Genomic DNA, 17910 nt, shown 5'->3' with positions numbered 1-17910 from the left:
ATGTAATAAAAAACAGACGACAGAAATACTACTCAAATTGTTGATGTTGATGAACTAGTTGTAAGAATAGTTATGTAAGCACAAAGAATTAAATAAGCTGCTGGTTGTATTATTTCCACTAAACCATGGAATTGCAGAGGTCCTTGGATCTTTTCGCAGATTCCCCAGAAATTCAGCTGGTCCCTCCATGAGTTAAAAAATGCCTTTTCAACGTACTGGACTCTCCAAACTTTTTCAGGCACACCCCACATTGATGTCGTTTTTCCCCTAAAAAAGCCGCAAATTTCAGAATTTCTCATAAACACCCTCGCTCAATCCCAGGCGAACTTGCCTGTATGGGTTCTTAAATGTACATTCAACTGGCTGTTGCTCCTGTAGGTTTTGTCGCAGTTGGCGTACTTGCAGAAGTAGGGCTTTTCATTGTCGTGGCATCTCATGTGCACTTTCAAGTCATACGATGTGCGAAATTTGCGGCTGCAAATCACACACGAGTGCTTTCTGTCGCCTGTGTGAACAGACATGTGGGTGTTCAAAGTGGACTTGCTGGAAAATGCCTTTAAAGCAGAAATAATTGCATTTGTACGGCCCTTTCACTGGATTGCATTCGTCAGACCTTTGAGCAGATGGTGCAAGCATAGGGCTTCAATCTGGTGTGAATGCGGGAATGTATAGTCAATTCTCCTGAAGTGTTAAAGGGCTTGCCGCACATTTCGCAAACATAGTGCTTCTCGCCTGTATGGATCCTCTGATGAGTTTTTAGGCTGAACAAGTGCAAGAACTTCTTCTGGCAAGTTGGGCATTCGTGCTTTTTGTCCTCTAGCAAGTGAATGTAATGTCGTAGTCGACTTGCTGTAGCGGCACAGTCAAAACTACTCACCAGAGTGAATTTTCAAGTGTCTTTTTAAGTTTCTGTTATCAGTAAAGGATTTCTGGCACACACTACAGGCAAAAGGCTTTTCACCCGAATGAACTCTTTGATGCACCTGAAGAGCCAAACTTTTACCCCCAAGCCTACCAGTCATGCAACTATACTTGCCTCCAGTTCATACTTTGAGCGATACTTTTTCATACAACTTTGACAAGCGTGGAAGTTTGTTGCACCCCTTTTAAAATGAGCATTATCAGAAGCACTACTGGCTTGTTTAAGAGTTTCCGGCTTAACTTCATAAAACAAATGTAATTTCTCAACTGAGAGTTGATCTCTCTGAGGGCCTAGAGTTTCTAAATACTTATTTAACAGAGTGTGCGATGAATGAACATTAATCAAAAACTTATAGCACTTCTGTAAAAGAACGAAGCAACTTTGGCACAGATGGTGGGGAAGCCGGGGGTCTTCACACAACTGCAGGAACAAATCACAGATGCCTGAGATTTCAAGTATAACTTTAGAGGAATAATTCTACTAACCAGCAGATCTGGACATGAAAACTGCAACATTTTAAAGAACTCCTGGTCCTTATTTGTTGCCTCTTCCAGTTGATGAAAGCAAATTCTGCAAACACTCTGCTTTTGGTTTAACAGCTGGAACACGCACTCTTCACTTTTAGTTAACATTTTCAGTAATGATCAAGAAAGCGAACAGTAGTGAATATTATTATTTGAAAATTGTTTATATATATATTCCACCGACAGTGACAGTTAACACAACCTCAATTTGTTGTTGTAAATCACAGAGGTTAGTTTGTCCGGTTAGGTCACTCCGTCATCTCATTGCCCTCTCTCTTTTTTTTTAAATTTTACATGATTAAAAACACGTTATTATTTATAAAGTTAATATAATATGCAGCAATTAGGTACATTTTTCATTAATAGCACAATTTGAGTATTCAAATGCTCTTAACACATAAGATCCGTAACCAAAAGTGATATTTAGAACGCAATTTTGGGTATTTAAATACTAATTCCCTATATTATTTACGCAAATTTGCCAAATAAATAAATAAATTCCAATTGAAAAATATACAAAAGTACAGCAGCCAATAACAGAATCTGAAAATCTATAGGCGAAACAGTTTGCATTGTAAAACGCGACTTTCACACAAAAAAGTCTATTTAAATACATCATAAAAACCACAGCCTGTAGACTCTTCTGAAAGAAACTACGAGATCAAGAGGTCTAACGCCCTATCTCGATCGTTGTCGTTGTTTGCCAAGGCTTCAGAGGCCGCTTTCTCTGAAAATCCCAAATCTAGGAGCTCCGAAAGTGCAAGTAAGTGATCCACAATCTGCAATTGTAATTTTAATGACTTTAATACTTAATATGTGAGTATAAGCGAATAATGTATTACCTTCTTCTGGTCGCAACCAATCACTTCACAAGCTCTAATCACCCTATCCAAAGGAAATCCCATTAGAGTCACGTTGAGGCAAATTTCTCTCTTTTCACTTGATAGCTGATCCAATGGATTCGCAGGCACGTGTTTCATTTTCGTCTTTGAACACACCGAGTCTGTACTTTTGGGCCTTTTAGGCACAACAACATTGGTGGTAGTGTAGCCAGAGCTCGAAATAGAGTGCCTGCTCTCAAGATTATCACTTAAATGCGTATTAGTTAGTTCTTTCTCTATAGACTTCACTAAATCTGGGACACTCTTGCAATTCGATTTTTGCAGTGGTGATGGTACGACAGTGGACTTCTGACTATAAGGGTTACTAGAGTAGTTTAAATGAGCCTGACTAGTTGCCTGAGGAGGAATGTTGTACATATAACCGTTGAGGCCACTGTAGTTGGTGGTGTTAGGAACTTGGTAGTTGTTTGGGTTGATACGGTAAGGATTGCTAAATTGACTAAAACTGGAATTTACTTGACTATAGGAACTAGCTATCTGGCTGTAGGGGTTGGCAGCTGAACTCTGCGAGTATATACTAGGATTCTGTGGAATCTGGGCGCTTTGGCCATACTGGTCTTGCGAAAACCCTGTCTGACTCTTCGTGGCATTGTGGCTATTATAACTGGTTGGAGATTGAAATAGGCTGGTGCTCGGATACACATTAGGCGTGAAATTCGTCTTCAAAACCTGCGCTAGTTCTTCCAAGTCATTTATGGATTTTAATTCCATGTTATCAAAGGGGCTAGAAGTATCGGATTCGAAATCCGCCAAGTTAAAAGGCTTCAGATTAGGTGACAATGGCTTGTATCCTGTACTTGATAAAGGCCTAGTACTGTTAGGATAATTGTTTGCAACCGGAATAGGCATCAATATGCCATTTTTGGTAATGTAGTTTGGATGTGTTTGACTAGAATCACTAGGGCCGATTTGCCGAAAACCTTGGCTTTTCAAGTCAGCGTTTGAGACCTCTTTACTGGCTTCCTCCAGCAACTTATTATCTGCAGCCTCTGCTTGCATTTTCTCTAGCCTCTCAATTTGCTCTTGCTCAATTTTTTTCTTGAACTCACGCCTATCTTGCTCAATTTTCTGCTTTCTATCCTCGGCCTGCAAAGAGAGCTGGGTATGGAGAATCATTCAAACGACAAAGTAGTCTTACGTACCAAGCTTCTCAGTTGCTTTCGCTCGTCCAATCTACCGAGAATGGACTTCTCCAAGTCCAACTCGTATGTAGGTCTGCTGTCTTGCAGTTGTTTATTCAACGTTAATCTCTGGGAGTATGACATGGGCAAGCTGATCCGGCAAGGAGGTTTATACTTTTCGGAAATTTTCACTTTAATATCGTCTACGTAGGAGTTTGCCATGGCTGCAGGCAAAAACACAACAGAATGATTTTCAGATTCACTCAACCATGAAGATTTCACTTCAACACCATTACTAAAACGAGTGAACCAGATGCACTAATGAAGCTGAATTCTGTTTCAAAGTATTTAGTCCACTAAATACTTTGAAACTGGAATTCCTTTCAAAATGCCTTTTTATTGTTATGAGTAATAATGGGATTAGAAGACAAATGTTCACACTCACCTATTGTGTTAAGATACCTTTATTCAGCTGATAAATTCAAGGCTGACCTGTTCCCATTCACATCTTAGATTCAAAAACCTTCTCAGTGTTTATTATTAGGGACTGTTTTCTACGTTAAATAATTTTGAACACCTTTAAAAAACAGGCATGAATTGTTCCAGCAATTTAAGACTTTAATTGTCAACTCTGTGTTGTCAACTCTGGTCAACTCTGAACCACAGATCACAGAGGTTATTTTGTGATCTGTACTCTGAACTCTGACAAGAACGTGAAAATTAAACATTGATGTGTCGATGATTGTGTTCGACGCTGGAATTTCGATCAAACAATTTGTGGCTTATTTTTATTTTGTTGCCTTTTGGACACGGTGAATGTTTTTCTGCACGGAATGGCTGGTTTTAAGGTTTTAAACTACAGAAATGCCTTAAACACCTCCGTCCACTGTCTATTGACTCTGTTCACCACCATCTAAAAGACAGAGATGCAAATAGGGTGTTGGCAGCTAGTTGTGCCTAATTTATAGAGCTACAGATAAATTTATTAATACTAGCTTAATAATACGCAAAACTGTTTGTTGCAAAAACGTTTTATTAGTGGCATTCAAACAAATTAATGATCGAAATATTTAAACTAGTATTTGACAGTGACTGTCGAACCAAAAGTACTTAGAAAATGACACAATCAAACGTCTAGTGGTTTTGTTGTTTTATTTGGCAATTCTAAAATTAATTAAAACCAATTAAGCGTCTATTTTAACACATATATGACTAACCCTAATTTAGATACAGCATTCCTTCGAATTAAGACGGCAAAATGCTGTAAGAACGCACGCCCTAATCACTCACCAATAGGTTACTAACCCTGCTTTGTAACTTTTTTTAGTTTTGTGTTTTTACATTTATTTTCATCCTTTAAACGGCTGTTGTTCGTTATCGTGATTGTATTTTCCGCGAAACGGTCGTGAAAAGTGTAGTTCACCAGTCAAGTTCAACTATCTTTGTTCATCAGCAGAAAGTAGCCCAACATTCAGAATGACTGAATACAAACTGGTTGTTGTGGGGTCTGGAGGTGTAGGCAAGTCTGCCCTCACTATTCAGTTAATACAGAATCACTTTGTGGACGAATACGACCCCACGATTGAAGACTCGTATAGGAAACAAGTAGTGATCGATGGGGAAACTTGTTTATTGGACATATTGGACACTGCTGGTAAGCTTTGTGTTTGCATATTCTTCTGTAACTTAATATTCAATTGCACCAGGCTGCTTTCATTTTCAAAGTGGTTTCCTGTGGGCTATTGGTCACATTACTACTAAGCGCGAGAATACGGTAGAATCTATGTATTTGGGATAGTAGTAGTTTGAGTGAGTTTTGAGCTACTTTCTTACCATTTGTCTAATTCAAATTCTCCTTTATTTCCTATGTCGAGCTATCGGACAGTTGGGTGGAGATTTAAATATTCTTTTCACTATCCAATTCAGTGTTGAGGAGTCTCCAGAACAAGTTCGTATGAGCGACCATTCTTGATTATTGTTTATTCGGTTCATAACTGCTACTAGCGTAAACCATGGGTGGCCTTTTAAATGTGCCACTAGCATTCACTTCTTTACCTAAAGGCTGTATGATGAGCAAAAAATCAGTCAGGTTTGATTGTAGTTATAACTTGGGTTTATTCCTCCATAGGTCAAGAAGAGTACAGCGCAATGAGAGACCAGTACATGAGAACAGGCGAGGGTTTTTTGTTAGTTTTCGCTGTAAATACTGTGAAGAGTTTCGATGACATAGTGGTGTATCGAGAACAGATCCTTAGGGTGAAAGACACGGAGGATGTTCCCATGGTCCTGGTAGGAAACAAGTGCGATTTGCCGTCTTGGGTAGTCGATATGAACCGGGCGCGAGAGGTAAGCGGACGCCCGTCTAGTAAGTTAGGACTGAAATTAAACAACTTGCTTTTTACGTTTAGATTGCGAAACAGTACAATATTCCGTTCATCGAGACCTCAGCGAAAACTCGGATGGGCGTAGATGATGCCTTTTACTCTCTAGTGCGGGAGATACGAAAGGACAAATTTCACAAAGGAAAAAAGTCGAACAAGTTCCAGGGGCCGGGCCGAGGATTCCCTTTCAAGCTGCGCTGCAATATACTTTAGGTACGGTCGGTTTCTTAGTCATTTCAAATCTTGAACAGGCGAAGTTTTCAAACAATTTCTCCTGCCCAGTTATTCCAATCAGGTGTGTTTTGCCAGAATCAAATTCGGCGCATTTAGAGCCGAGGAATTGTTCGAAAACTCGCCATTAACAGTGTATGTACTTTGAAAATTGAAAAAACAGATGTACAAATCGCAATTTTTATATTAGGTCGATTGTAATGGCATAGATCTTAAATCAATCAATCATCAGGCGAATTGATATACTTATAGATTTTTTGTTTTTGGACTAACATTGAAGCGCAGCACCAAAAAGGCATTTTTATTGTGAACATTCTCTATGCCAATTCACATATGGGCTTGAAAACTAAATCGTGACAAAAAGACTATTGAACATACATGCATGTAAATTTTGACGCGTGTTCTACTAACATAGGCTAGTGTGACTATAAATGAATTCTGACGGAAAATTAGTTTCTAAACAAACGTTAGCTCTACATGGTGTACTAAAAAGATTGTTATATTTTTCACCACTTAGAGATTCTAATTGAACAGGATTTTTGCCGAAATTTGAATTTGTTTTCTCAAACTTTCAACAACAAACAAGAAATAGAGCTTTATTATTGAATCATTGTAAAAGAAGTAAATATTAATAATTGGCGGTCCAAATTATTAATACTTATTGCAGCAAACGCCGTGTATAATGTGGCTGCTGTTTGCTAATGTTACACCCCATCTTTGTTCAATTTCGAGCTGTTTTAAGGGTAAAACTGCAAGTAATTTTTGTGAAATCGTCGATCTTAAATGTCGTTATTTTTAGAACAAGCCTTAAATTTCAACCTCAACTATTTTTGTACCATTGCCATACCAAGAGCCTACAGTCTCTTCGTAGTAATTAGGTTTGCTCTCACGTAATATCAACAATTAGGCGTATTGTAAAAACATGTATATCCACGCGTTTCGTTCATCTCAGTTGGTTGACGCCGATTTGCTAGTAATTCATTTCCTTATTGAGATTTTTCTTTTTATTGTCCGTGATGTACTAATAATAATAAAAAATAATCATATTTTGCCTTTCCTATCAAGTTATAGCAATTATAGATATTAGGTAACATTTACTCTAATCTATTAATAAAATCTCGTTAAAACTCCACTTTTTTATTATGTTGCCCTATTCCCAGCCCTTACATTTAAACCAAGATTTCCGCTTCAAATTTCCCGCTGAACACAATCGGAAAGGAATCTTCTCTATTATCGATCATTAAAGGATTTCATCTGCAAGCGGTGGCAATCTGAGATTACTTCTACTCGCGCTCACTAGAGGTCACCACTGAAACTCTTTTGAAGTTTGAGGTTATATGTATTCTGTTTAAAAGCCGCTGCTTGTTATTACTTATTAAAATCCAGAAATAGTATTTTAAACTCGTTTTGTTGGTGTGTGTTGGTTCCCAGAATGACCGAGTTTACCTTAGGCTACCGCGAAGTGATATCGGACCAAGATCTGTTCGAGAAATGGACCGAAATCACCCTAACGACAGGTAGCTAGTTCGGAAATGTGTACTAGTTTGTTTAAATATAGCAGAAATACTGGACCTAGTCTACCCCCATGCTAACATGAGTTTACTGTTGATTTAGGGGGCACTCAGAGCACGTTGCAGGACATAAAAGCCACCGAGAAGGCTAATGGGTACAGCTATGAGGATTCAGCAAAGGTTTATACAAGAAACCGTTTTATATACTGGTATGTTCATCTGTGCAGTGCTGTTGTGCTACTAATAACACAGCATAAGTTGAATATAGTCATAGAGTCTACACTCACGTTTTCTAGGCGCATTATCGGCGACTGCTTAGAGTTAATTGAGCACAGTTTGGACGTGAATCTAACAGGAAATAAACTGAAAATCCGATTCACTGATAGTCCTATAATCGATGGCCTTTCCGTCCGGGAAACTGAGGAAAATGTACTGATTCTAGTGCCCACTGTTTGCAGTGTCCATAGACTGATTTTCCCGCATCCTGCCAAGTTTCATACACAAGCAAGTGTTTTAGCAACTTTTTCTACGGTCAACGGCTGACGATATTATTTTTTAGGATGATCTGCTAGGAATCCATCCGAACTTAGCTGCGCCGTCGATTTTTTCAAAGGTCAAAGCTTCTGATTTTAGGAATACCAACAGTTTTTATGTGTTCAATAGCCCCAACTCAGCTAGTAGGTGTTACCATGTCTAACGTTGAAACATTTTCAATATTGAGAATTTTTAGTCGATCAGCTGCCGAACCTTGCCAGTTCCTTCTACAATGCTGATGCAGAGGAAGCCATTTTTACATTAGCATACCCTTCGTCTGAACTGCTGTTGATTAAACTGAGCAAGGAAGGCAAATCAACATGCCAAGAGCTGAAAGGCGAATCGCTAATGCCCAGGTTTTTATCGGGCTTGACGGAGAAATTCAGGCAAGCATTTAACACACACATTGAGGCAAAACTGGCAATCCTGATGTTTATTGCAGGGCGAAACAAAGTAACGACAATCAAATAATCAGCACCTTAATTGATACGATAGATTATGAAATCTACATCCTAACTCTAACAAGGAATGGTCACTTGAAGTTCTGGTCAGGTCGAAATGAGCAATGCTTCGCAGTAGTGGATGTTCTGGCCGAAATTGGTCTCTATGGCTCGGATAAATTACAATCAGGTCTTTATCACCTTCAGAGTGGTGGTCGGTTTGAAAAGCATGTTGTATTTGTTTGGTTTAACTAGCTGCGTTGCGGAAGTCAATGGAACAACGAGACAAAGACAACCGATTTGCGATTTTCCTAAAATTCTCAGACACTTGCCAGTTTCACATTATCAGGACCATCCTCAGCCCCCAGCAAATCCAAGTTAAAATCTTAAACACCCTTACATCAGCCGAGGTTTGTAGTTTAGCCGTTTATCTTCGAACGTTTCCTAGAATCTTTTTCTATTTTAAGAGCGATTTGATTGACTTTGCCCTGCAATTCAACCGCATTTGGGCAGCTTGGAGGATCAACGATGATGATTGCGTTATCTATTCGGCGTCCTTTCAGTCTCGCGTGTGGACTCCCATTGTCAAAGAAGTTGTTCACGATACAGAAGTAATTTAATGCAACTGTGCCAGTCAATTGGATCAAAATTTTCGCTTTCAGGTGCCTCGAAACAGTGCGGAGTGTGATCCTAGGCAGTTTTATCTGCAGCATCTCTTCCATCCCGGCCGATTTCCCCTTCATATTATTAACAAGGCTTTAGGGGTAAGGATAAAGAGTACAAAAGTGTCAGTAATGATCAGTGATAATGTTTGTTTTCAGATTTATAGAAAGTCAAACTTGATGGGAACGGAAATAAATCTGACCTCAGTGGCGGCACTTAAACAAGCGATATGTTTGGCCATAGAGAGCGACACACAAAGTTGCTTTTCAGAGGGCGACGTGGTTGATCACGAGTTTTTGGAGTATTCCGAATGGTAAAGGCTGCAAGTACTGAACAACTGTTTGTCTATTCAGCCCTCAACTACTTGCAGGTGTTGGCAGAAATTCTACTCATGCTGCATCCAGTACCATCGGGCCAGCTTGCGCCCACTAGGGTTTATGCTGCTGCCCCAGAACTCGGGAGCGATTTTATTGAAAAAGGGCACATTCTCCTTTCTCCGGCCGATGGAACCGCTGGAGCACATGGCCTTATGCAGCAACTTCTTCTATAAGTCCCAGTTTATCAATTTCGATGTTTTGGAATACGGTAATTCGATTTACTCATTACTGAGCCACAATACGGCTTGCAAAATATTGTAGAGGATGGGGCCAACAGTGGGCAGGTATTGGACGACTTGCTCATTCTATTCGAAGCCCTCGTCTATATGGAAAATCAGCTAAGCGCCCAGTTTAAAGCGACCTTTGAAGCAGAGCTCAGCATCAACTTGAATCCGGAGCGCGTTATCACGCAGCTGCTGGAAACGCTGAAAACTGAAATGGAGCATGAGGTAGTTGGGTTTTTTTTTGGGGGGAATTGACTGCTTTAATGAGTCGGTTCTAGTTCAACACTCTATGCGAGCACTTATTCTCCCAACTGAACCAAACGGCGGATCTGTACAAGGTGATTCACAAGCTCTTGGAACTACTGCGGCATGATTCGACGGCAAGCAACCCGAACAATGAGATCAACCCGAACGCCCAACGATATTTCAGCAGTACTTTGGGGGTGTCGTTCGTGGCTTCCTGTCTAAGACAGCAGTGTCAAAACAGGTGAGGAAAGGAGCGAGAACTAATCTCCAAGCCACGTTTTTCCTCGAATGTTCCGTAGGTTTTCCATTTGCCGAAATCTGCTGACAATGTGCGAAATTTTGGTGAAAGGCGACACTTTGCAGACGAACGTTTCAGAGGCCATCTACTCAGTGTGCAAGCCGGAAATAATTTACCTCACTCAAGCTTACTTCGTGATGTTGTGGCTGACTAAGCTGCCTGCCTTAAACAACGTTCCACAGTGCGTCAGCTAAAGGTTGGTTGACAAAAACTCGCCTAAACGGGGGTAATTTTCCAGGGAATCCACTCTACAGCGGCTGACGCCCATTAAGCTTACTCCCGCCTTCAATGTGAGGCCGCAAGGCACGGTTTTTTCTCTGCTGGAGGTTTTCACGTCCTCTACTGGAGGGCAGGAAGCCCGAAAACTCTTGGCCAAAATCGAATACAACGAGCGAGCAATGGCGCATTGGCATCTCAGTCTTTTGCCGTTTGTCAGTAGCTTGCGCTACACCCTTTGGCCCCTTAAAACCAGCACAGTCTTGCCCGAGTGGCTGGTGAGCAGCGGCCAGCACGTTTGGCTGCAGCAGTACGTCAAACTGCTCGGCACTTGGTGTGATTGGAACATTTCCAGCTGTAAGTAGGCTTAGACGCCGTTGGCCACTCTATCTAGACTGGGTTTGCAGGCAACTTTCTGCTGGCGGTGTCCTTTTTGACTAGCGCCGAAAACTACAAGGCGCTGGACTTGTTTGAGATCGCCGCTAAAGGAATCCTGCACGAGCCGTTCTTGCAGAAGCTGATCAAAGGCGAGACCGGCAACCAGGCCTATATCGCCTACTACTTGAAGGTAACTGAAGCTGGTGGTTGTCGGTGAAATCTTCAAAGTTCAAACCCTTTGGCAGGTGATTCAGTTGTTTGAGCTGCACAAATCGCGCGACTGTTCCATCCAGACAGCCAAGACTGCGTTGAGTATCATCGACGCGGACAACCCGAGAGTGGCCACGTTGTATTCCGTGCAGTTTAAGCACCATTTGGCGCTGCGCCACTACAAAGAAGCCTTTTACGCCTTGAAGGCCAATCCTGACAACGAAAGGAAAAAGGACAACCTGCGCGATCTGGTGAAGACTCTGCTTGATGAGCGGAACTTTGATATGCTGTTGAGTTTCACGTATGGTGGTAAGTACGGGATTTTGCGCCGTTTGTTGTGCCGATTGCTAATTTAGGGCTTTCCAGACATGGACGAGTTGTTCACCAGCATCTTATTGACCAGAGCTCGAGCCATTGATGCAGCCAACAATATATTCTACGACTTCCTATATGCTTACCAGGTTAAACGGGGGCCGCTTTGCCACAGGTTGGGTGAGTGGTTTGATTGCTTATTGGATTAATTCGCAAACTAAATGTATTCTTTTTTAGCTGCCTCCGTAATGTATGAGCAGGCCTACAGGCTGTCGCAGTGCGAATCGGCGGATTCTTTGGAAAAACAGGTCAAATGCTACCTGGCAGCCAAAAATGTGCTGCAGTTAGTCGATCCTCAGGTAGGTGAGCTCGATAGGGAATACTTGGGTTAATTTCGGGGTTTCAGTATGCGTGGGTGATCCGCCCAGCGGATCCAGACGAAGAACCCAACGAAGTCACTCTCGAATGTTTGGCCGGGCTGCAAAAGGACAGCGAAATGTTCCGCATCAAAAAGCAAGTGGAAGTAGTCACAGTCGATACGATTAAAAAGGCCCTGACTTTTGCCTGTGCCAAATTGCAACTAGAGCGAACGCAGCCTACTTTAGCCACGCATATTACAGGTGAGGAGAGTCTACGAGTTATGAACTAGGGGGTTTTAGCGATGTTTTCCAGCTCCCGAAGACTTGGTCACCCTATTGAACAGCGTAGGCCATTTCAAATCAGCGCTGGAGATTTGCAGCACCTTCAATCTGCCTTATGGGTCGGTGTTTGAAGCGCTGACTTGGCGCTGCGTCTCGCTCAGCGAAGATCCACACAATGATGCCTGGTCTTGGCTACTCGAAAACGATTTACAGGGTAAGAGCGCTGTGTTCTTAATTTCTTTCAAATGGTTGATTCTCAAGCAAGCGCTTCATTTGCAGATTTATCGGCGGACAGAGAGAATGTGGCGTCGATAGTGTGGGATTTGCTGAAAACCTATCTGATGAAATATGAAGAACCACACTCCACAGTGTTGCACAAGGTTGTGTGCGAGAAAATTATTAGCTTGAGGATGTATGTGCCATTCTGGCTGCTGGCCTCCTATAAGGTGCGTTGGTTCTCCTAAAACTTTCTTCAATGTACACTGTGGACTTTTCCATAGATGCGGAACCCTGGCGAGTTGATTAAAATTCTCCATCGCGCCGGGCGTCTGGAGGAAGCGATTGAAGTTTGCCACGAGTACCTGCTTGCTGCCCTCGGCTACGGAAAGGAACTGTACGGCTTCAAGGCGTCTCTGGCGCCTAATGCGCCCCTATTTTGCGTCCCAGTCTACCCCATTCAGGCCTTAATCACTGAGCTGCGCCTTCAGAACGAAGCCGATTTCAGCAGGCCCTTTGAAAAGGTTTGTTACTGCTTTTTACTGCTGAACTGGATTTAAATAACTGTTGAATGATTTGCAGGAGTACGAAGTTCTTAATAGGCTGTTCCCCCAGTACTTGACGGTGGCAGTGAGAATTTCCAACGAAAAGTGCCAGTGGACGATGGTGCCATTCAGCTCCATTCCGAGCTATTCGAGTAGAGCGGCGATGTAGTGTACATTTCATATTTTCTAAATGAAGCCTTTTTAACTTTAAGCATGTTTTTTTAATTGGATTACTCAGTGGGAACGGGAAATCTGCTTGTTCCCATGTAATTGAAGGCCCATTATAAGCACTTATCCAATTAGCGAATTTAGCCAGCAAGTTCTGTTTGTGCAACCGTTGCGCTTCTCTGTAATTTTACAATCAGCTAATGAAACATCTCGTCATACGACGCAAGTTAATTAAAGACGAAGCCGCCGCCGATGAGGGTATAAGAAGGGTTGACCCAGCTGGTTTTTGTCTCGAGGGTCTTTCACCATGCTGTACCCGGTTCGCAAAGGGCTGCCCTTTTACCACAACTTGCTGGTTCTTAAGCTCGCGGGTTATTACCCGAAAAGCAGCAATTATAATAAGAAGCTCTTTTTCTACTGTCTGGTCTGCTGGATGTCCCTCTGGACCGGCACTCTGTGGAATTTAATCATTCTTCTTTATTTGAGCATACAAAGTAAGTTGCGTGCAAATAGAGGACTCGGCATTGCACGATCAAGTTTAAGATAAAAGTAGTCACGGAATCACAGAGGCAATGGGCTACTTGATTGGCAACAGCAGCTTAGCGCTGATTTGCCTGCATTTCGCCTTGAAGCATCAGGATTGGTCGCATTTGATGGACGCTCTGATAGATTTTCAAAAATATGGCAAGCCACCGAAATTCAACACAGTTCAGACAAATGCAAGCAAAGTGGGGATCACCTTCTTTAAAGTGCTCTTCTGTGCTGCAGTTATGTATTGCGTTCTGCAAGTGCTGTTGGAAGAAGAGTGCGAAAAAAAGGTACCAGCATGCAAAAAATTAGAGCGTGTGTGCGTTATTTTACCAGGTGGTTCGAAGAAAGTTTCTTATTTTGCAGTTGTTAAGAGTGGCAAAGTCATATTCGTGTTCAGGTCTCATTCAAAAAGCCACTGTTTAAATAATTCAAATTTACCATCATTAAACCGGTAAAAACCCAGTGTCTTTTTGCAGCTAACTTTTGGGAAAACCAGTTGCGGAATGTTGCTACCAACGTGGTTCCCTGCATCACACGCAGAGAGCAAACTAGCAAAACGCTTATTATTAATCTATCAACTGTTGGCTTGTTGGGCAATCGCCCCCTTTACCGTGATAGTGTCGCTGGTGCTTCAGGCCAACGAATTCATAGCATACCGAATCGATCATTTAAAAAGTCTGCTGAGGAAAGTCGGCAGCAATGAGAATCCGGATCTTCAGCTGCATCACTTTCTGGCTTATGTTCAATATCACCATCATATAATCAGGCAAGTTGGCAAGACCTTCAGCACATGGATCTATGCGCCCACTGTGTTTTAGATTATGCAGAAAGTTGAATTATGTGGCTAAATACACAACTGGACATGTAGCGCTGACTTTTGTAACAGTGGTGGCGTGTTTTGGGCATCATTCCATTCAGGTTCTACTTGTTTTAATATTTGTGAAACGCCCATTTCTAATACACTGTTCTTAGGAAAAGAGCCTGCAGTCTCTCACCTATCAGGCCACTTACGTCATATCTATGTGCATCTTGTGCTATGCTGGGCAAAACATGCAAGATCAAGTACAAACAAGTTTCCGTTAAAAAACTCTCGAATAACTACGGTGTTGCAGATGCGTAGCATCGGAGACGCTTTGTACTCAAGCACCTGGTATAATTGCAGCCTTAAAGTACAGAAAATGATCCCATTGGTCTTGCTCAGAACCCAACAACCCATTGGCTTGGACGCTGTACCACTGGGAGTGTTCAACTATATGCTGATGGTGATGGTAATTTTTTCGGATTAACACCTGAGCACTAATTTTTTTAAGACAACCATCTCATTCCAGGTGCTGAAAACTACTTACTCCTATATGAGTTTCTTATCCAGAACAATCTAAGGCAGGGTTGCTTAAAAATAGTTAAAATAGTTAACAACACTCAGCCCTCAGAAAGGCACTGTAGATTCACAAATTTGCTGTTGTAAAACAAGTAGCTGCAAGAGCCATGGCATGAATTAAAAATCGCCTGCACATTTACGGGGCAACACGCTAAATTAAAACCGAGTTTCAATGGATATTCCCTTATAATCCCACATTGTCCCTTCCGCAAACAACGAAAATGATGGCAAATTAAATCATAAAGCTGTGAAAGTGATGCGAAGACTCGCTCTGCATCAACTGTATCAGCACAGATATATTTGCTTGCTGATACAAACCGAAAATTTCGCCAATAGAGAGCGTCTGCATGGACAAAAACAAAAACGTAACAAAACAATTTTATTCCTCTATTGGTAATAGAGGGCAATTATTCTGATCGTAGCTAAATAGTTCCCTAAAACAACAAAATAATGGTAATAATAAAATAAGTACACTAACATTTGTACAGTATTAAGTCTATAGTTTATCATTCCATAAATACTAGTCTATGTTTATCTAGCCATTTAAAATAGTAACCTTGCTGAGGCACTTTGTATGTTGGCAAAGTAAAATCAGATTTGGGCCCTAGATAAGATTTTCCATTGTAATTACAGCGTTAATTACGTGTTAAAAATGTTCAAATTCCAAGAGAGGAAATGTGATGCCTTAAAATAAAAGTTTGGTACATTCAGCCAGCTCACGTTTTTTAAAACTGTCTTATTACTAAGTTTTTTTGCCCAGTTAAAAAAATGACTACGGCACAAAGTTGCGGGTTGCTCAACGCTTTCTCAAAGTCTAGCTAGACACAATGAGCTGGATGAAATAAATTTCAAGGAATCGTTGTTGCTTTATCACGTTTTACAATAGTTTATTTAATTCGTCCGTATGGGAATTTGCTGAATGGTTATTTCGAAAAATTCGTCTCCTTACTCAAAGGTGAACATGTTTCCCTGATTGTGGCAGCACCGATCCAACGCATTACTTATTGCGTACTTTACAAAATGTACAATGTAATATCACATAAAAATACCGTGAGTTGCCAAATAAATGTAAACCGATACGTCTAAAAACTGCGTTTTACAAAAATAGATGCCTTATGATGATGCGCGAAAGCGGCGCCTCTTGAAGCCCGGTTTTTCAGACTATTTGCTTGAGTAACTGCTAGATTGAGAAAAATCTACCGTACTTTTTATACCATCAAGACCACCAAGCTGCAAGAGACACGTAAGTAGCACTGGCACTTTATGTGGTCGTTTGTTCGTTATTTGATCTCACACGCGATGGAAAAAGGTGAATCACTACTGGGCCCCACTCTCAATCCAGGGCTCCACTTCCAGTGTTGGGCAGCAACAGGCAAAGCAGACCGCTGCCTGCAAGGCAGAGAGCCAATTAGAAAATTCACATTAACTTCGGCGAAAAACTTACCGAAAAGCATGGCGGCGAAGAGCACGATGGGAATCACGCAGTTCAAGTCGATGAGAAAACCGAACAGGAGATTCCCCACCAAGGCACCACCTCTTCCAAAGGTGAGCGATAGAGCCGCTGCCATCACCCTAAATCACACAAAAGGAAACTTTGAGGCTCACTTGCTGCGCACGTGACCATCAGCAATACCTTAAATTCGTGGGAAACAAGTCCACCATGACGCAGTACACAGTACTGATCCCTAAGCTGGTCAGCGCCTCAAAGATGCACGATAAAGCCAGATTAGAGTTTGTGGAATTGACAAAGTATAGGCCAATGGTGACTGATCCGGCCACCAACAAGCTGAAGACTGAAATCAATTTGAACATCAGAAAACTGTCCGTCTCAGAAAAAGTTCCCAAATCACCTAAGAAAAATTTAGCCCCCAATCGGTGGACGCACAGCGGCAACCAAAAGCTGGTCGGGATGCAGGCCAGGCCGATTATCAAGGTGTGCAGGAACACGGAATCGGCTATCGGATCGCCGCAAAACTCCCCATGGCCGGCAGTAAAGTTCCGGGGCACCACCACTGACGAAACCTCACATACAGTGGCTTTCTTGTTCGGGTAAAAGTTTTCGAACTCCTCAAAGCGGTAGAACAGCTCGGGAAACCAGATCATTAGCGTGTAGTAACTACAAAAAAAAGTAAGTACTAACTTTCTTATCAGACTACGAAGGCTTTCACGGCCGGTTAAATCACATTTAGGAATGTTTTCCGGGCTTTGAAGCCGTGGTCTATGGGAATTTCTTCCTGACGTTTCGTCCACCACTGCGCTGGACATTATCAAAGGCGATCAGACGAAAAGCTCTCCTTAATCTGACAGCAAACATCAAGCCCTTTGAAAAATCGCGTTTATTTAAACAAAATCGCACCTACAGCCGCGAAAATACCAGCAGACGATAAAGAAAAGTCTCCTTGTCCGAAAACTTAACATTGTTTTGAGAAAGTCTGCCAAAAACCGACGTTTTTTTTKTAAATATAGACGGAGCAAAACGCGAAGATGTTGCTTTGACAGTGACAATTCGACTACAGATSCAAATTGGACGTGTGGGGCTCTGCYTACTCAAAGCAATTTTAAAATACGGCTTTCTAGCGCTAAATCAGGTTTTTTTTTTAATGAAGCTTGATTCATACAAGGAAATTTCACCAAATCTTTTGATTTTTCAAAAACCATATTAATCAAGTCCTGCAGAACTTATTAAACAAAAAAAATTATCATTTACCATAGAGGTTCAATGGTGGGAATCCCTGGGTGCCAGTCCATTCAAGGTTGCAAATAGCTCAAAACGCCGAAGAAAACTTCGAAAAGTCCAGGAGAGTTCAAAAACACATCTTTCTTTAACTGACAGCAAACGTCAGAATTTAAGCACTTTGAAAAATCGCGTTTATTTCAACAAAATCGCACTTATAAAACAACCAAACGATAAAGAAAGCTTCCCTTTTCCGAAAACTCGAAA

At 41.5% G+C, this 17910-nt stretch overlaps 6 protein-coding genes across 8 annotated transcripts in view; 3 read left to right on the top strand and 3 right to left on the bottom strand.

Annotated features, from left to right (window-relative positions):
• Nucleotides 1–19: 19 nt before the first annotated feature.
• On the bottom strand, nt 20–1712 carry LOC109539275 (zinc finger protein 239). Its single transcript, XM_019906924.2, has 6 exons — nt 1408–1712; nt 1037–1342; nt 878–983; nt 614–816; nt 332–554; nt 20–267 (listed from the first exon to the last, which is right to left on the bottom strand). The coding sequence occupies exons 1-6, from the start codon at nt 1552–1554 to the stop codon at nt 173–175; spliced, it is 1080 nt and encodes a 359-aa protein (XP_019762483.1). The 5' UTR covers nt 1555–1712; the 3' UTR covers nt 20–172.
• Nucleotides 1713–1758: 46 nt separating this feature from the next.
• LOC109539274 (ubiquitin-associated protein 1) lies at nt 1759–4135 on the bottom strand. 2 transcript variants are annotated; one of them, XM_019906923.2, is made up of 4 exons: nt 3915–4135; nt 3491–3764; nt 2289–3434; nt 1759–2225 (listed from the first exon to the last, which is right to left on the bottom strand). In XM_019906923.2, the coding sequence occupies exons 2-4, from the start codon at nt 3689–3691 to the stop codon at nt 2100–2102; spliced, it is 1473 nt and encodes a 490-aa protein (XP_019762482.1). In that variant the 5' UTR covers nt 3692–3764; nt 3915–4135; the 3' UTR covers nt 1759–2099. The 2 variants fall into 2 exon arrangements, with proteins under 2 accessions (XP_019762482.1, XP_019762481.1); XM_019906922.2 differs by having other exon boundaries at nt 3491–3693; nt 3915–4134.
• A 426-nt stretch (nt 4136–4561) lies between these two features.
• Nucleotides 4562–7211, top strand: LOC109539276 (ras-like protein 1). Its single transcript, XM_019906925.2, has 3 exons — nt 4562–5123; nt 5598–5815; nt 5878–7211. The coding sequence occupies exons 1-3, from the start codon at nt 4946–4948 to the stop codon at nt 6061–6063; spliced, it is 582 nt and encodes a 193-aa protein (XP_019762484.1). The 5' UTR covers nt 4562–4945; the 3' UTR covers nt 6064–7211.
• Nucleotides 7212–7388: 177 nt separating this feature from the next.
• LOC109539212 (nuclear pore complex protein Nup160 homolog) lies at nt 7389–13103 on the top strand. The gene is made up of 24 exons (XM_019906826.2): nt 7389–7598; nt 7696–7801; nt 7889–8096; nt 8152–8269; nt 8323–8512; nt 8569–8756; nt 8822–8976; nt 9034–9177; nt 9229–9330; nt 9388–9542; nt 9600–9814; nt 9868–10055; nt 10109–10317; nt 10376–10555; nt 10613–10947; nt 10998–11158; nt 11214–11487; nt 11545–11670; nt 11728–11849; nt 11897–12110; nt 12163–12345; nt 12411–12577; nt 12632–12871; nt 12930–13103. The coding sequence occupies exons 1-24, from the start codon at nt 7514–7516 to the stop codon at nt 13059–13061; spliced, it is 4197 nt and encodes a 1398-aa protein (XP_019762385.2). The 5' UTR covers nt 7389–7513; the 3' UTR covers nt 13062–13103.
• Nucleotides 13104–13176: 73 nt separating this feature from the next.
• LOC109539219 (odorant receptor 67c) lies at nt 13177–15131 on the top strand. Its single transcript, XM_019906839.2, has 7 exons — nt 13177–13554; nt 13604–13878; nt 14068–14357; nt 14410–14509; nt 14564–14653; nt 14704–14859; nt 14920–15131. The coding sequence occupies exons 1-7, from the start codon at nt 13368–13370 to the stop codon at nt 14968–14970; spliced, it is 1149 nt and encodes a 382-aa protein (XP_019762398.2). The 5' UTR covers nt 13177–13367; the 3' UTR covers nt 14971–15131.
• Nucleotides 15132–15335: 204 nt separating this feature from the next.
• Nucleotides 15336–17910, bottom strand: part of LOC109539217 (synaptic vesicle glycoprotein 2C) — a gene marked incomplete in the record, with an annotated part of 12007 nt that continues 9432 nt past the window's right edge. For both annotated transcript variants that reach the window (XM_048668318.1, XM_048668319.1), the window contains 4 exon segments: nt 15336–16358; nt 16414–16541; nt 16603–16762; nt 16820–17085. In XM_048668318.1, coding sequence (XP_048524275.1) covers nt 16303–16358; nt 16414–16541; nt 16603–16762; nt 16820–17085 — 610 coding nt within the window.

The sequence above is a fragment of the Dendroctonus ponderosae genome, unplaced genomic scaffold, assembly GCF_020466585.1.
Source record: "Dendroctonus ponderosae isolate FM_Combo_2020 unplaced genomic scaffold, Dpon_F_20191213v2 Dpon_F_20191213_7, whole genome shotgun sequence".
Classification (NCBI taxonomy): domain Eukaryota; kingdom Metazoa; phylum Arthropoda; class Insecta; order Coleoptera; family Curculionidae; genus Dendroctonus; species Dendroctonus ponderosae.
The sequence above is the reverse complement of the archived record's forward strand: the minus strand, read 5'-3'. Positions and strand labels throughout refer to the sequence as shown.

Coding starts and splice junctions, on each gene's coding strand:
- LOC109539275 (XM_019906924.2), bottom strand. CDS start 1,554: ATGTTAACTAAAAGTGAAGAGTGCGTGTTCCAGCTGTTAAACCAAAAG. Junction 984..1,036: donor GCTCAAAGTATGAACTGGAG/GCAAGTATAGTT, acceptor TTGGCTCTTCAG/GTGCATCAAAGAGTTCATTC. Junction 817..877: donor ACACTTGAAAATTCACTCTG/GTGAGTAGTTTT, acceptor TTCACTTGCTAG/AGGACAAAAAGCACGAATGC.
- LOC109539274 (XM_019906923.2), bottom strand. CDS start 3,691: ATGGCAAACTCCTACGTAGACGATATTAAAGTGAAAATTTCCGAAAAG. Junction 3,435..3,490: donor GAAAGCAACTGAGAAGCTTG/GTACGTAAGACT, acceptor CTCTCTTTGCAG/GCCGAGGATAGAAAGCAGAA. Junction 2,226..2,288: donor TTGGTTGCGACCAGAAGAAG/GTAATACATTAT, acceptor TTACAATTGCAG/ATTGTGGATCACTTACTTGC.
- LOC109539276 (XM_019906925.2), top strand. CDS start 4,946: ATGACTGAATACAAACTGGTTGTTGTGGGGTCTGGAGGTGTAGGCAAG. Junction 5,124..5,597: donor GGACATATTGGACACTGCTG/GTAAGCTTTGTG, acceptor ATTCCTCCATAG/GTCAAGAAGAGTACAGCGCA. Junction 5,816..5,877: donor ATATGAACCGGGCGCGAGAG/GTAAGCGGACGC, acceptor TTTTACGTTTAG/ATTGCGAAACAGTACAATAT.
- LOC109539212 (XM_019906826.2), top strand. CDS start 7,514: ATGACCGAGTTTACCTTAGGCTACCGCGAAGTGATATCGGACCAAGAT. Junction 8,513..8,568: donor GGCTTGACGGAGAAATTCAG/GCAAGCATTTAA, acceptor TGTTTATTGCAG/GGCGAAACAAAGTAACGACA. Junction 9,815..9,867: donor TTTCGATGTTTTGGAATACG/GTAATTCGATTT, acceptor AAAATATTGTAG/AGGATGGGGCCAACAGTGGG.
- LOC109539219 (XM_019906839.2), top strand. CDS start 13,368: ATGCTGTACCCGGTTCGCAAAGGGCTGCCCTTTTACCACAACTTGCTG. Junction 13,555..13,603: donor TCTTTATTTGAGCATACAAA/GTAAGTTGCGTG, acceptor ATCAAGTTTAAG/ATAAAAGTAGTCACGGAATC. Junction 14,654..14,703: donor GGCAAAACATGCAAGATCAA/GTACAAACAAGT, acceptor ACGGTGTTGCAG/ATGCGTAGCATCGGAGACGC.